The 13,243-nt window shown below is 31.2% G+C and overlaps 1 protein-coding gene across 1 annotated transcript in view; it reads right to left on the bottom strand.

Annotated features, from left to right (window-relative positions):
- LOC145248932 (uncharacterized) overlaps positions 1-13,243 on the bottom strand; it is a gene marked incomplete in the record, with an annotated part of 105,102 nt that overhangs the window by 621 nt on the left and 91,238 nt on the right. The window contains 1 exon segment of the mRNA XM_080110724.1: positions 1-11,886. This exon segment is cut by the window's left edge and continues 621 nt beyond it. Coding sequence (XP_079966850.1) covers positions 11,202-11,886 — 685 coding nt within the window.

Genomic DNA, 13,243 nt, shown 5'->3' with positions numbered 1-13,243 from the left:
TATATATATATATATATATATACACAGGTTTTTAGATAATTATTGTATAATAATCCCAAAATGGATGACACTGGGAACAAATGAGGAGACAGGAGAGTCTGGCAGCAGTCTTATAATATCTTGGTTAGAGAATTTCTAGTAGAATCTATTTTAAGATATACTATATATTTACTCAGGTTTAAACGAAGGAAATACCTACGAAAGGGCTAAATCTATGCAGGTATAGACAAGTTGATAATTGGCGCTGTATAATAGCGAAGTATTTTGTTTTGTAAAACAACGGCAAATAAGTCCAAGTCAAGCTCCCATAGAAAGCATCATAACCAAGAACATTGGGTGCCATTCCGTGTAAGTCTTGAAAAGTGTATAAATGTTAAACATGGCGACCATGAAAACAAAGGCTAGAAGAACACTGGAAAGCCGTAATAGAGATATTGAAAAGTCGGGTACAGCTGACGACGTATGAAAAGAAACAAGGAAACTCTACTTTATGAGACAAAATACCAATAATAGACAGCGAAAACGGTGAAAAGTGAGATTTGTCAAAGCAGCAGCAGCAGGTGTTGGACGTTAATTCTATTATAAAATTAAATACAATACGGAACCCAATTATTATAAAGTGTATACCAGAAATCTTGTGTCTAACGTCCTGGGGAGAAGTTAAATAAAACAATATAAATTGTAAACTAGAACACTATTAGACACATATATACATATGAACACATATATGTACATACATATATACATACATAAACACATATGTACATATATTTATACTTACATATATATGCATATATGCATATATATAAATACATGTACATAAATGTACATACGTATAAATATATGCACACACATATATATACATATACATTATATAAACATATATATATGCATCATATATATATACATATGTATATATATATATGTACATAAGTATATATATACATTTAGATGATTATACATACAAAACTATATGCATATATAAAAATGTACATATATATAAATATATACATACGTACATATATATACATAAATATATACACATATATAAATACGTACATATATATATACATAAATACATACATATGTATACATATATGTGCATAAATATATATATACATATATATACATAAATATATATATGCATATATGTACATAAATATATATATATGCATATATGTACATAAATATATATATATGCATATATGTACATAAATATATATATGCATATATGTACATTTATATATATATGCATATATGTACATTTATATATATATTTATATGCATACATACACATATATAGGCATATGTACATTAAGCATATAATGTACATAAATATATCTGCATATATGTACATATATGTACATATATATATATATATATATATATATATATATATATATATATATATATATAGTAAGTTATAAAATATAAAATTTTATAACTTACTAACTAGCTCTACCTACGTATTGAACACTTTTGAAGTAAATACTTTACGCATAAATTTATACTTTCGTATATTAATTTTATGTGAGTAAATGAAGTAGTTATATATGTGTGTGTGTGTGTGTGTGTGTGTGTGTGTGTGTGTGTGTGTGTGTGTGTGTGTGTGTGAAAAAAAGGTTCGAACGTGATGGGAAATGAAAACATAAAATCAGAAACTATTAATATGTTCATTTACATTACGCCTTTTATTCTAAGACTTCCTCGGAATGATTGATTCGAAAAAATGAAATATATAATCATTTTTTGTATTTTATTTCTTTAAATCAATTATCCCGAGGAAGTCTTGACATAAAGACGAAACGTTGATGAATATATTATTTTTTCTTATATATATATATATATATATATATATATATATATATATATATATATATATATATATGCATACATATAGATATATACTCCTGTAAATATTTGTGTGTGTATTGATATCAATGTTAAACACATTTTACTCTATTTATTTCAAAAGAAAATACAACCTTGTTATATATGGGTCGTGGAATTGCATTCATCTGCAAAAGATCTAGCTAATTTGTATATTTTTAAACATTTATTTTAATTAAATCCCTATTAGTTTTTTTTTTTGTTTTCTAATGGGATGATCATCTTTAGTTAACTATTACGTGTAATTATATTCATGCAGATATTCTACATGATTTATAATTGCGTAATGTTTGCGTAAAACCTCGTTTTATATATTTCTGTATGCGTTATATATATTTTTTTAAAGTCTTTGCCTACCAAACTCCTCTCTATATAAATATAGAATATATATAGAAGTACGATTTTGACCAAAGTTAACACTTTTATACAACTTTACATCACAAGTGCATTTGAGAAGTTTTATACCGCACAAGCAGAAAGCCGCAGTCTATAAAATCAACTGTACATTATTTTATAAGATAAGGACGCGTCCGAAATGAATGTTTCTTGTTAGAGCACAATTGAACCATGATATTTGACTTTTGTACGCTTAACTTTAATTCAAGTGATTGTGTAGAAATAGTTTCATAAAATGAATAGTTAGTTCTTTGACAAGGCAGGGGCGCCTTCAAATTTCATGTTTAGAGCACAATTGAACCATTACAAGTATTTTTATGGTGAATTCTCCGACAAACTACAAGCCCTTGTACTGTCTCGACATAAATACCCCCGAGAAACCCGGCAAGCAGCAAAATTTCACCCCTTTACAAAATTTAGAAATCCCTAGATGTAAGAAAGACTTATACTCTAATTGTTTATTCCCTAGGGCTGCTAGACTTTGGAATTCCCTTCCGGTGGAGATACAAGAAGATACATTCATAGGGTCGTGAAATTTTAGTAAAATATTTTTTAATCGCTAACAAATATTTAAGGATGAGATACTGATTAAACTTTAATCCGTTTTCAAAGAAACAAACAAATACATCGTATAGTCAGCGTATTACATTGTTGCAGCCTATATTTGTAGTGCAGTTGCAAATGTAGACTTTTGGAGTATTGGACTTTGACGTTAGTTAGAAAAGTCTAGCAAGTCATCTATGATGCGGCGGCCATTACAATATGATAATTACTCATAATTCTTTTCGTTAAAGTATTATTTGAGTTATTAAGAAACTATGTCCGTGACGTTTCAGAAATGCACACATACAGGCACGCACATACATATATGCACACACAATCGTAAGAATGTATGCATAAAAACATGCACACGCACACATGTATGCACACGTAAGCATATGACATACACACATAAACACATACACACATGCATACAACACATAGAAATATGAAAACACACATCCATGCACACCTATATACATATACACATAGCTATTTAAATACACATGCACACACATGTATACATACGAATGTGCGCATCACATGGAAACATATATATGCACGCATACATATGCACACAGGCAAGCATGCATAGACATACACGTGGATACATACATAGAAGTTCACGCCCAGACATGAATAAAAATATACATTTACACACACGTAAACATACACACATAGATTGGCACCTGAGAAATGCATACGTTTAAGGTGCATCTAAAGGTCATATAACCCAATGGTTCCCAAACTTTTTTTTGCATGCTGATCTCTTTAAATTTTCACAGCACACATATCACAAAAAGTCAATGTTTTATAAGTATAAAGCATTTTTTGCAATAAAATCATAAAGTTTAGTTTGAAGGCTAAGTTTGGGTCAGTAGTAAGGTGTCTTTTCACCGAACTTGAAAACATTACTCCATGAGACAATTGGCTGCACGCAGTGCACACATTTGAAGAAAGAATACGCATCCTCAGTTCAATGAAATGCAAATTTCAAATAATCATCTCTGTACAACCGGTGAACTTTATTTATTGAAGTTATAGAATTACTATTGTCATCATCACCTTTCTTTTTAGAAAAGTATATATGATGAAATATGAATTGAATCTTAAATTGGACAAAAACATTGATCAAGGAAGATTTTTATCATATATGTTTTTGTTTGTTTATTTGTTTGTTTGTTTGTTTTTTGTTTGTTTTCGCAATTATACCTTAATTTATAACGCCTAAATGTTAGATAAGAAATACGCACAAAGAATCTCTTAATATTGTAGGTCCTGGATATGACCTTAAACTATATCCAGTGGTGAAGCCCAAGCTTGCGGGCTTTGGGGAGTGTGGAGCCACCCTTTAATTACCATTGTTCCCAGGTCCTGTCTGACCCGGAGTGGTAGTACCTGTTAGGGTCCCAACTATGGGTTAAATAGAAACCAACTTGAAAATAACTTATATATTCTATTAAAAAAAATTTCTTCAAAATCTTTGTATTTGGCATTAAATAACCCGAAAAGGGTTGATATGCCGTAAAACAAAAACAACCAACCAACCATCTTAATATTGTAAACGATATTAAGAATATAACACATAACAACGTTTAGAAATTCTGAATTTTTTTAGATGAGGGCTGATTGTTTATCTTACTTGTTTTGATCGGACTATCGTTCTCATCTTGAGTGCTATTTGTCGAAGTCTAACCGACCGAAACGTTGCACAAATAACACTCAAGATGAGACCAATAGTCCAATCAAAACATGTAATATAAACGTTTACGAATGTTTATTATTAGTGGAAAATTTTAAATACCTAACAATTTTAAACAAAAGATTAATATGACATTTTATTTTCTCTTTTTATCATTTAAGCATCAGCCTCACATAATTAATAATATGTGAGTGTGTATTTATTAATGAAAAATTCGCTTATTTATATATTAATATACTATAGCGTGTGTGTTATTTTTTCTTCCGAGTGACTATCGTTTAATTGTTATGACCTTCCATTTTTTGTAATAAATAATTTTACCAAGAATTCTTCATAAGTTTTGGTTTCGGTTTCGATTATAGCTGAAATAGTGTGTGTGTGTGTGTGTGTGTTTACATACATAGATACATATATATATATATATATATATATATATATATATTATATATTCATATATTTTGGTTTCGATTTTGATTCAAGCTGATGCACCCAGGTCATATGGATATATTTTTGAAATAACAACTTTATAATATATAAGAATCGATAAAAAATTGATATAAGATACAAAAATTGATATAAAATCTGCATAATTTAAAATATCATATTTAAGCGTAGTTTACGACCGGGCTATGAAGGGCGTCTTGCTAGCTTAGATAAATACTTTTGCAGTTTTAAAAGATCTACAATAATATTAGGGCGTTTCCATTTACGCTGAACATCTACAGAATGCCAACATCAATATATTACATATGAATGAATCCATTGTGGAATTTCTACAGGTCCCGCTTGTAACACTGTGGGCACTGTTTTCATCTATAACCACTTGTAACTTCAGCCTATATAAACTTTTCGCGGCACACCAGTAATCATTTTACGGCACATTATTGTGCCGTGGCACGGTGTCTGTGAACCTTTAATATTACTGAGGCTTTTTATTGTTATTTTTTGAATTTTTTTATTTTATTATTACTATTTTTATTATTATTTATTTATTTAGCAAATAAATTACAATATATATATATTTTTTTACTTTCTTTTTAACTTATCTGTAATCCTATGTGCTTCGCTTTTTGACATAACGTTGTTAGTTGAATTCGTTTTATCTGATAAAAACCGTCCCCAATTAAAGCTGGTTATTTTTTTACTTTTTTTTGTTTTTACATGGCTATATATGTGGACAAATGACGTCATACACAAGAGGCCTTGAACGGCAGTTTTAGAGGATATGCACTATAGCTTTTGTACCCTTTTATTTCTACTTAGACGAAAACTCGACAGGATGGTGTAAAACAGCCTCATTATAAATAAAATAAAACAAACTACTTATGAATTATGAGTCAAGAAGTTTACATTGAAAATAAATGAGCTGGAACAAAATAGTCAATCTTTTTTTTTTTTTTTTTTTTTTTGAGTAACAGTGTGTTACTCAGAAGTGACTATTTACTGAGCTAAATTGCTAATCTCGAAAAGATTTAAAACAATTGAAAATGCTACCACGAAGGAATTTTAAACTAGAGAAAATAGGCAACAGATACGAAATTCGCACAATAAATAATAATAAGAAGAAATTCGCGCTATAAATAAATTCTTGTCAGCTATCTTAAAATTAAAAATATATATCGTCGGCCATTTTAAAATTTCAAAAATAATAATAAGAAGAAGAATTAAAAATGTATAACTTTTTAGGGAGGAACCAATTCACCTCATAAAATATATGTTAGCGACTTTTTTTTTTAAACTACTCTTCCAGTTTAGTATGGTTTAACTATAAAATTTCATTGCGATCGAAAAGAAAAAAAAAACATTTTTAATAACTTTTCTTACTTTTAATGGGCCTCGTTTCCAACGCTAATCAATCATAAAATAATCCCTCAGCTTACAGCCCGTGAATAATTGTAGGCTTCCCCAAGAATTTCTATTTGAAAGTAACCGCGAAATTCGACACAGTCAAATCATCCCAAAATATAGAAAAATATAGTAAAATATAAATTCATTTGGTGTATGTTTACGTTAGCGATCTTTTCAACCAATATTACGAAAAATGGTCCAATAAAAAAAAAATAATGACAAGTAAAAATAGAATTTATCACATTATCTTGTGTCATTGTATGTTTTGATATGGAATAGTTGTGCGACCAATTCAGTATGACAAACAAAGAAAATAACCTTTGACTTAAATTGACTTAAATCAAGGATTCACCATCTATAAACACGAAGGAGCATAATTGTGGCTGATTTTTTATTTCAAATGCTTCTAGCACATCATCTACTGGATCATTTTTCGTAATTTTTCGAATTTATATTAATTTCGCCATGACACGTAAGTACGTAATAATATTTTCACCTGAAATGCGTTGGTTTAAAAAATGACCAATATAAGAAAGCATAATTCATTTGTGTTTAACAACAAATCTTATTTATAAAACACACTATGTTTGTCTGTGTGTGTGTCTGTCTGTCTGTCTGTCTCCATATATTCAAACTCTATCTCTTCCGAAACTAAAAATTGCAGAACGACGCTAGGGCCCCCAAATGATTTTTATGTACCGTTTTTTTATGAGTCTTTAGCCAGTTAAAACAGTTTTTAAGGGCTCAAAAAGGGGTCAACATTAAAAAATCGTTATACATTTTGTCCATTCATTTTATTTATGTTTATTTTTAATCATTTCATATGCGTTCACGTTAGTGCAGTGGTAACGCCACCAGCTTTGAATGTTACAGTTTTGCTTTCGGTTTCGATTGTAGCTGATGGCACCCAAATATTTTTTTTTTTTTTTACTTTTGAAATCACGACTCTATAATAATACATACGAAACCTGGACAAATTAAAATATCATATTTAAGCGTATTTTACGCCTGGGCAAAGCCAGGTGGTCACCCCGCTAGTACTAAAAAGAAATTAGACAAAATTAAAACATAATTGTATTATAACGTCAGCCTTAAAGAAGATGTAATTTTACAGTGAAGTAACTATGGAAGTATTTAATGCCTAAAAATAAAGGCTAATTTTATCAAGTATTACAGATGGAATTAATTATAGACAGTAAATAAGAACTGGTTTTACCATGAATTAACAATGACATTATTTACAAGATACTATTAAGTGCTGATTGAAGGTGATGGTATTTACGGCTTATTATTAAGGTATGATTTTACAACGAATTAACGATGGAAGCATTTACAGCCTATAATTTGTATTTTTTTACATAAATCAATGAGGTAATTATTCATAGACTCTAAAGGGCTACTGTTTACAATAAATTAACGATAGGCGTAATTATAGGAAGATTTACTTCACAATGAATCAACGACGAAAATATTCACAGCCTATAAATAGGGACTGATTTGACAATGAATTAACGATGAAAATATTCACTAACTGTAAGTAAGGGATTATTAACATTGGAAACCAGACCCCTATAAAACATTCTTTTTTAGTTAACTTTAGTTGATAAAAGTTGCATGACGCAGACAAAATGCGCGTTTTTACACAGCGATTTCAGTTTAATGATTTTCAAAACATAGTGAGAACATGAATTATATGCTTTATACAAGACGTCTTGTCCAATTCTTTTTATCAAGAATTAAAATCTAGCTGCTATAGACCCCCTTCTCGAAGTCAATATGATTAATCCACTGAAGAAAATTAATAAGTAACACTAATACGACTGGTTTTTAGCTGTCCGATCGGGCAGTAGACCACACGTATATCCAAAATACAACGCGGGGTCAATAAACCGCTGCTCAAAACGGAGATCTGATTGTCGTACTCTAGGATCTTGTGGCAACGATTCAGGAGGGTATCTCTCGGCGCAACTCCACCAAGATACACCCCCACAACAGTACCAAAACATAATCGATAATAAACTGAACTAAAATATTTTTAATCGCTAACAAATATTTAAAGGATGAGATACTGGTTCAAATTCCACCCGTTTTCAAAGAAACAAATACATTGTGTAGCCAATGTATTGCATTGTTATAGCCTATTATTGTGGTGCAGGGGTAAATGCAGATTATTGAACTCTTGGAGTATTGAACTCTGACGTTAGTTAATAAAATATAAAGTATATAAAAATAGTCAAGAGGCCGGGTGACCTTTCAGCCAAGAAGTCATATGTAAGAGTTTATATATGATGCAACACTGAAGAGTAATACATAAGTCAAATGAAATATTAACCGTAAATCTATGACAATAATGATTCAACAGTAACAATAATGATATAATATCTTTAGCCTTTTAGCTAAGAGCAAAGTACAGTATCTATTTTGATACTACACTTTATATTTTCTGTCATTTGCTGACTCCGTTCCTTTCAGTGATGGTAAAAAAAAATGGAGAACTAAATTTTAACTTGAGTCAAAATTTAGAGATTTTTTGATTTAGAGATTTTTTGCCAAATTTGCAGTGATATAATCCAGTGAGCATAATCATGGGGAAAAAAACACGAAGAGTTACATATGACTTGTTGGCAACTGCTTGTCAACCTCTGAAATAGTGGCATGGTTGCCTTGTCTAAAATTAAAAATGTTTTAGAGAATAGTTTGGTCACGTGATAGGAAAGAAAAAAAGGCATTACTTGTAATGAATGAGTATCCAGAGGATTATAGTACTTACAGAGACAATCCCGAATACTGACGGAGAATCCCGAGTGAGTTTCGCGTATTTGGCGCAAAACCGCGACGAACAGAGAACAAATTACCACTTTCTTTTGGTTTCGTGATTTTTTTTTTCAAATAAATTTTATAAAAAATATTTTATTTGCCGAGAAGAGGATAATATTTGATTCTTATGCAGTATAAAAAGATAAAGTTAAGAAACTTCGTCAAAGAAAGAAAATTAATTAAGTCAGTTATTGATTTGAATAAAATTATTAAACCAATTATAAAGTTTCATTAAACTTAAAATATTAGGCGTTTGTGAAATATAATGGAATATCAAACAGGTAAAAACACTATCACGTTGGTAAAAGTTGCATGGCGCGGACAAAATGCGCATTTTTTACTTAGAGATTTTAGTTCCTTGTCATGTCGAAATTAGTGTAAATAGAAATTACCCAATAGAAGATGTGTTGGATCTATTTTTCACTAAAAATCATAGACACAAGCTGATCGACATATTCTATTTTTTCAATGGCGGATTCCAATGAAAACAAGGGAGTTAAATCAGTCAGTTATACAGAATTGATCGCTCAACTCTTTCATATAAAGCTCATTAATTCAATAAATTCGCTTAATTATTTTTGTGTTGGATCGCTGTTCGTAATTTTTAGACTTAATACTAATTTCGATATGACAGGTAATTACGTGATAGTGTTTTTTTCCTGAAATGCATTTGTTCGAAATTCCATTATACTGCACAAGCACACAATAATTTAAGTTTAATTAAAGTTTAGAATTGGTTCAATAATTTCCTTCAATTTAGTAACTGAATCAACTTATTTTCTTTCTTCGGGAAAGTTTTTTTTAACTTAATTTTCTTTTATTGTATGTGGGGGGGGGCTAACATTTTTAAATCCTAACCTAACTTGGATTTGCATTCGTATGCTTTAATGAAGTCAGCTCTTTTACATTTTTTTCGGGACTTTTAAAAGTCGCGTCTTGTGTCTAAACTCGGGTAAACAAATAATCAAGCTTCAAATTAAGGACTACATGGAACTGACGCAGGAATTTTCAACGAAACTCATTCTGTAAATATTGAAATACTCTGGATGCCTATTCATTAAAAGTACAATTTTTTTAAGTTGCTTTACAATCACACTGCCATGTCTTTCACGGCTAAACGAAGTTTTTGATTAAAAAGAAATGCTAGTTAACGAGAGCGACCATGATAATTTATTTATTTATTTATTTATTATTATTATTTATTTATTTATTTATTTTTGCAAATGGGAGATATTATTTGTGTTTGTTATGCGTGGGGAGAATATTAACATTATTTGTGGTTTTGTGTATTGTTATTAGAGCAGAAGTACATAGATAATTATAAACTGTTATAATCTCGATGCATTTGGATAACAAACAGCTTTTATGTTATCACACAGTTTAAAATTTGAATTATTACATAAAACTATAACGGCTGTCGCTATTTTATTGTATCTATATTAAACTAAGGTAGCACAAAACAGCCATTATTCTGACGTTTAAATTGACTCGCTAAGCACACGAACGTCGAAATAGTGAGCATGTAGTGCTGCTGTAGATTGATACGTATGTTGAAACATATTGATAAATTAAACTAAGGTAGCACAAAACAGTCAGAGTTCTGACCTTTTGAGAGTCTTGTTAAACACACGAACATTAAAATAGTGAGCATTTAGTGCTGCTGTAAGTTAATACATATGTCTAAATACATTGATATATTAAACTAAGGTAGCCCAAAACAATCACTATTTTGACGTTTTAATGCATGCGCATACAAAATAATGTTAGTTAATCACAAAATAGTGAGCATTTCGTGCTACTGTAGGTTAATGCGTATGTATAAATAAATTGATAGGTGTAAGATTGTTCAATCCATCTGTTTCGTTTATTCGTTGTTTTTAATTATATTAAAATGGTCTATTTAAAAAAATAAGTCTTCTGTTTTCTCATGGCGATGTGGTTGTAAAGAAACGATCTGGTTTGTTATTTGAATTATTAAGATACTATTTATATAGACTGATTCGAAGAATTAAACTGCCAAATTAAATCCCTTTGTCCATTCCAACACATCGGAATCTTGGACACTACCACTGCTACCACTTTTGGGCCTAGGTGAAGAATTATCGTAAATGCTCCTATCACTAATAAGGGTACTTCTCGGCGATCGACTACTGTCCTTCTGAACCAACGCATAGTCGTCTCCGTTGACATAGAAGTGAGAAACATCTCGAAATACATCGTCGCCCGCATTTACGTCGTGGTTTTCAACGTATTTCGGGGGGTCAGCATCGAGGCGACTCCTACCAATGAAAGAGTTGTTGTCTGTTTTGGTCGCAAGACCAGAGTCAATTGATTTGCTCCTTTCGCTGTGCTGGTCAGAAAATTCGTCGACGTTCTTGATGCAATGAAACACGCTGTCATCCTTACTCGACATGGTATCCGCAGTTTTATTGGACCCGGTCTCGGAAGGGGCCAACGAGTTCTTCTTGCTGACGATCTTAGAAATGAGGCTTCTCTTCGAGGTCGAGTCTCCACCTAGGCTGTCTCCGCCGCCGCCGCTCTCCTGCGATCTCGTGCCCAGCGTCCCGTTGTCTCCGTCGGCAGGGAGTGTTTTCAGGTACTGGAACGACACCAGATTTTCGTTTGTCGTGCCCGCTGGCCCGCTGTTATGACGTGCATCTCTCTCTTCAGCCTCTGCAAGGGACCGCCGACGTCTACAAAAAGGCGAAGCGTAGGTATAAGACAGGTTCAGAAGTGTGCAGCGTTGCTAGGAGGAGGAGGAATAGGCGGTTTCGTGGTCCCACAAGCAACCGTATTTGGAGGATTTCTGTAAAGATATAGCATTCTCTCAAAGACATGAGGAAACCAAAGTTCTTCAACTGTAGCAATGCTTTGTCCCAAAAGCAATTTAAAATATACTTTTCTTTTCATCTTACTTTTTAATATATATGTATGTGTGTGTGTGTGTGTGTGTGTGTGTGTGTGTGTGTGTGTGTGTGTGTGTGTGTGTGTGTTATCTGTGATATTATACAGGTAAAATTCTACTAGACATTGATTGATGCCGGCAGTTTCAAAAGGAAAGTTAAAATCCGTTGAGCTAGAAATTAAACCCAAATCTCTCTCACCAGTCAGTAAGTTAGACTTAGTCTGATTGACGAAGAAGCGGTAGAGATAATTTCTAGCACAACGGGCCAGATTTCCCCTTTCTAAAATCGTCGATATAGATCAATGACCAATCAAATTTTCACCATATAATAAAACTTCTTTATTCTTCCGAAAATGCACGCACACACCCACACACACGCACACACACACACACACACACACACACACACACATATATATATATATATATATATATATATATATATATATATATATAATGTACATACTTTTGCTTATGTAATTGGTGTCGGCTTTTAGTGGTCACACTTCATCGGCTCTCAAAAATAATTATGAAAAGAACTGAGCAGATAAGCAAAACAAACCAGAATTTATCCGAATTTTTTTTTTTCATAATTATTTTTGAGCTCAGATAAATTGTAATCACTTAAAAGCGACTGCAATTTCGTAAATTAAATTAATATCTATATAATTGATATTCAAAAGACTTTATTCAGTATTGAGCATTTTAAAAAAATATTGGTTTTAAGTCAATTTTATAAATAGAGCTGAAATTTTTTGATCACACACGCGTGCGCAGACACACACACACACATATATATACATATTAGATAGACAGAATCAAATATCGATTTGTCAGATGCACTACTGTCGATGACTAATTACGGGCAGTACTAAGGTCTTTATTTAATCAAACGCCAATAAGCCCACATTGTTATTATTAATAATATTATTATTAGGTTGATAAAAAAGTTCTTGCGCAATTTTTTATTTTGATTTCAAATGATATATTCTTAAATAAGTTTTTGTTACAATTCCTTTACTTTATATATCATTTTAAAGGGCGTGTTTCGCTCTATCTAATCGTTTAAATTACAATCGTTTTAAAATAATTATGTCTTCTTTTCAGAACGTTGAACACAGGATGGAAAAAAAGCAAATTCGCAC

This window comes from Euprymna scolopes, chromosome 27 (genome assembly GCF_053919585.1).
Source record: "Euprymna scolopes isolate OS-2025 chromosome 27, ASM5391958v1, whole genome shotgun sequence".
NCBI classification, from domain to species: domain Eukaryota; kingdom Metazoa; phylum Mollusca; class Cephalopoda; order Sepiida; family Sepiolidae; genus Euprymna; species Euprymna scolopes.
This window is presented reverse-complemented; position numbering and strand designations above follow the sequence as displayed.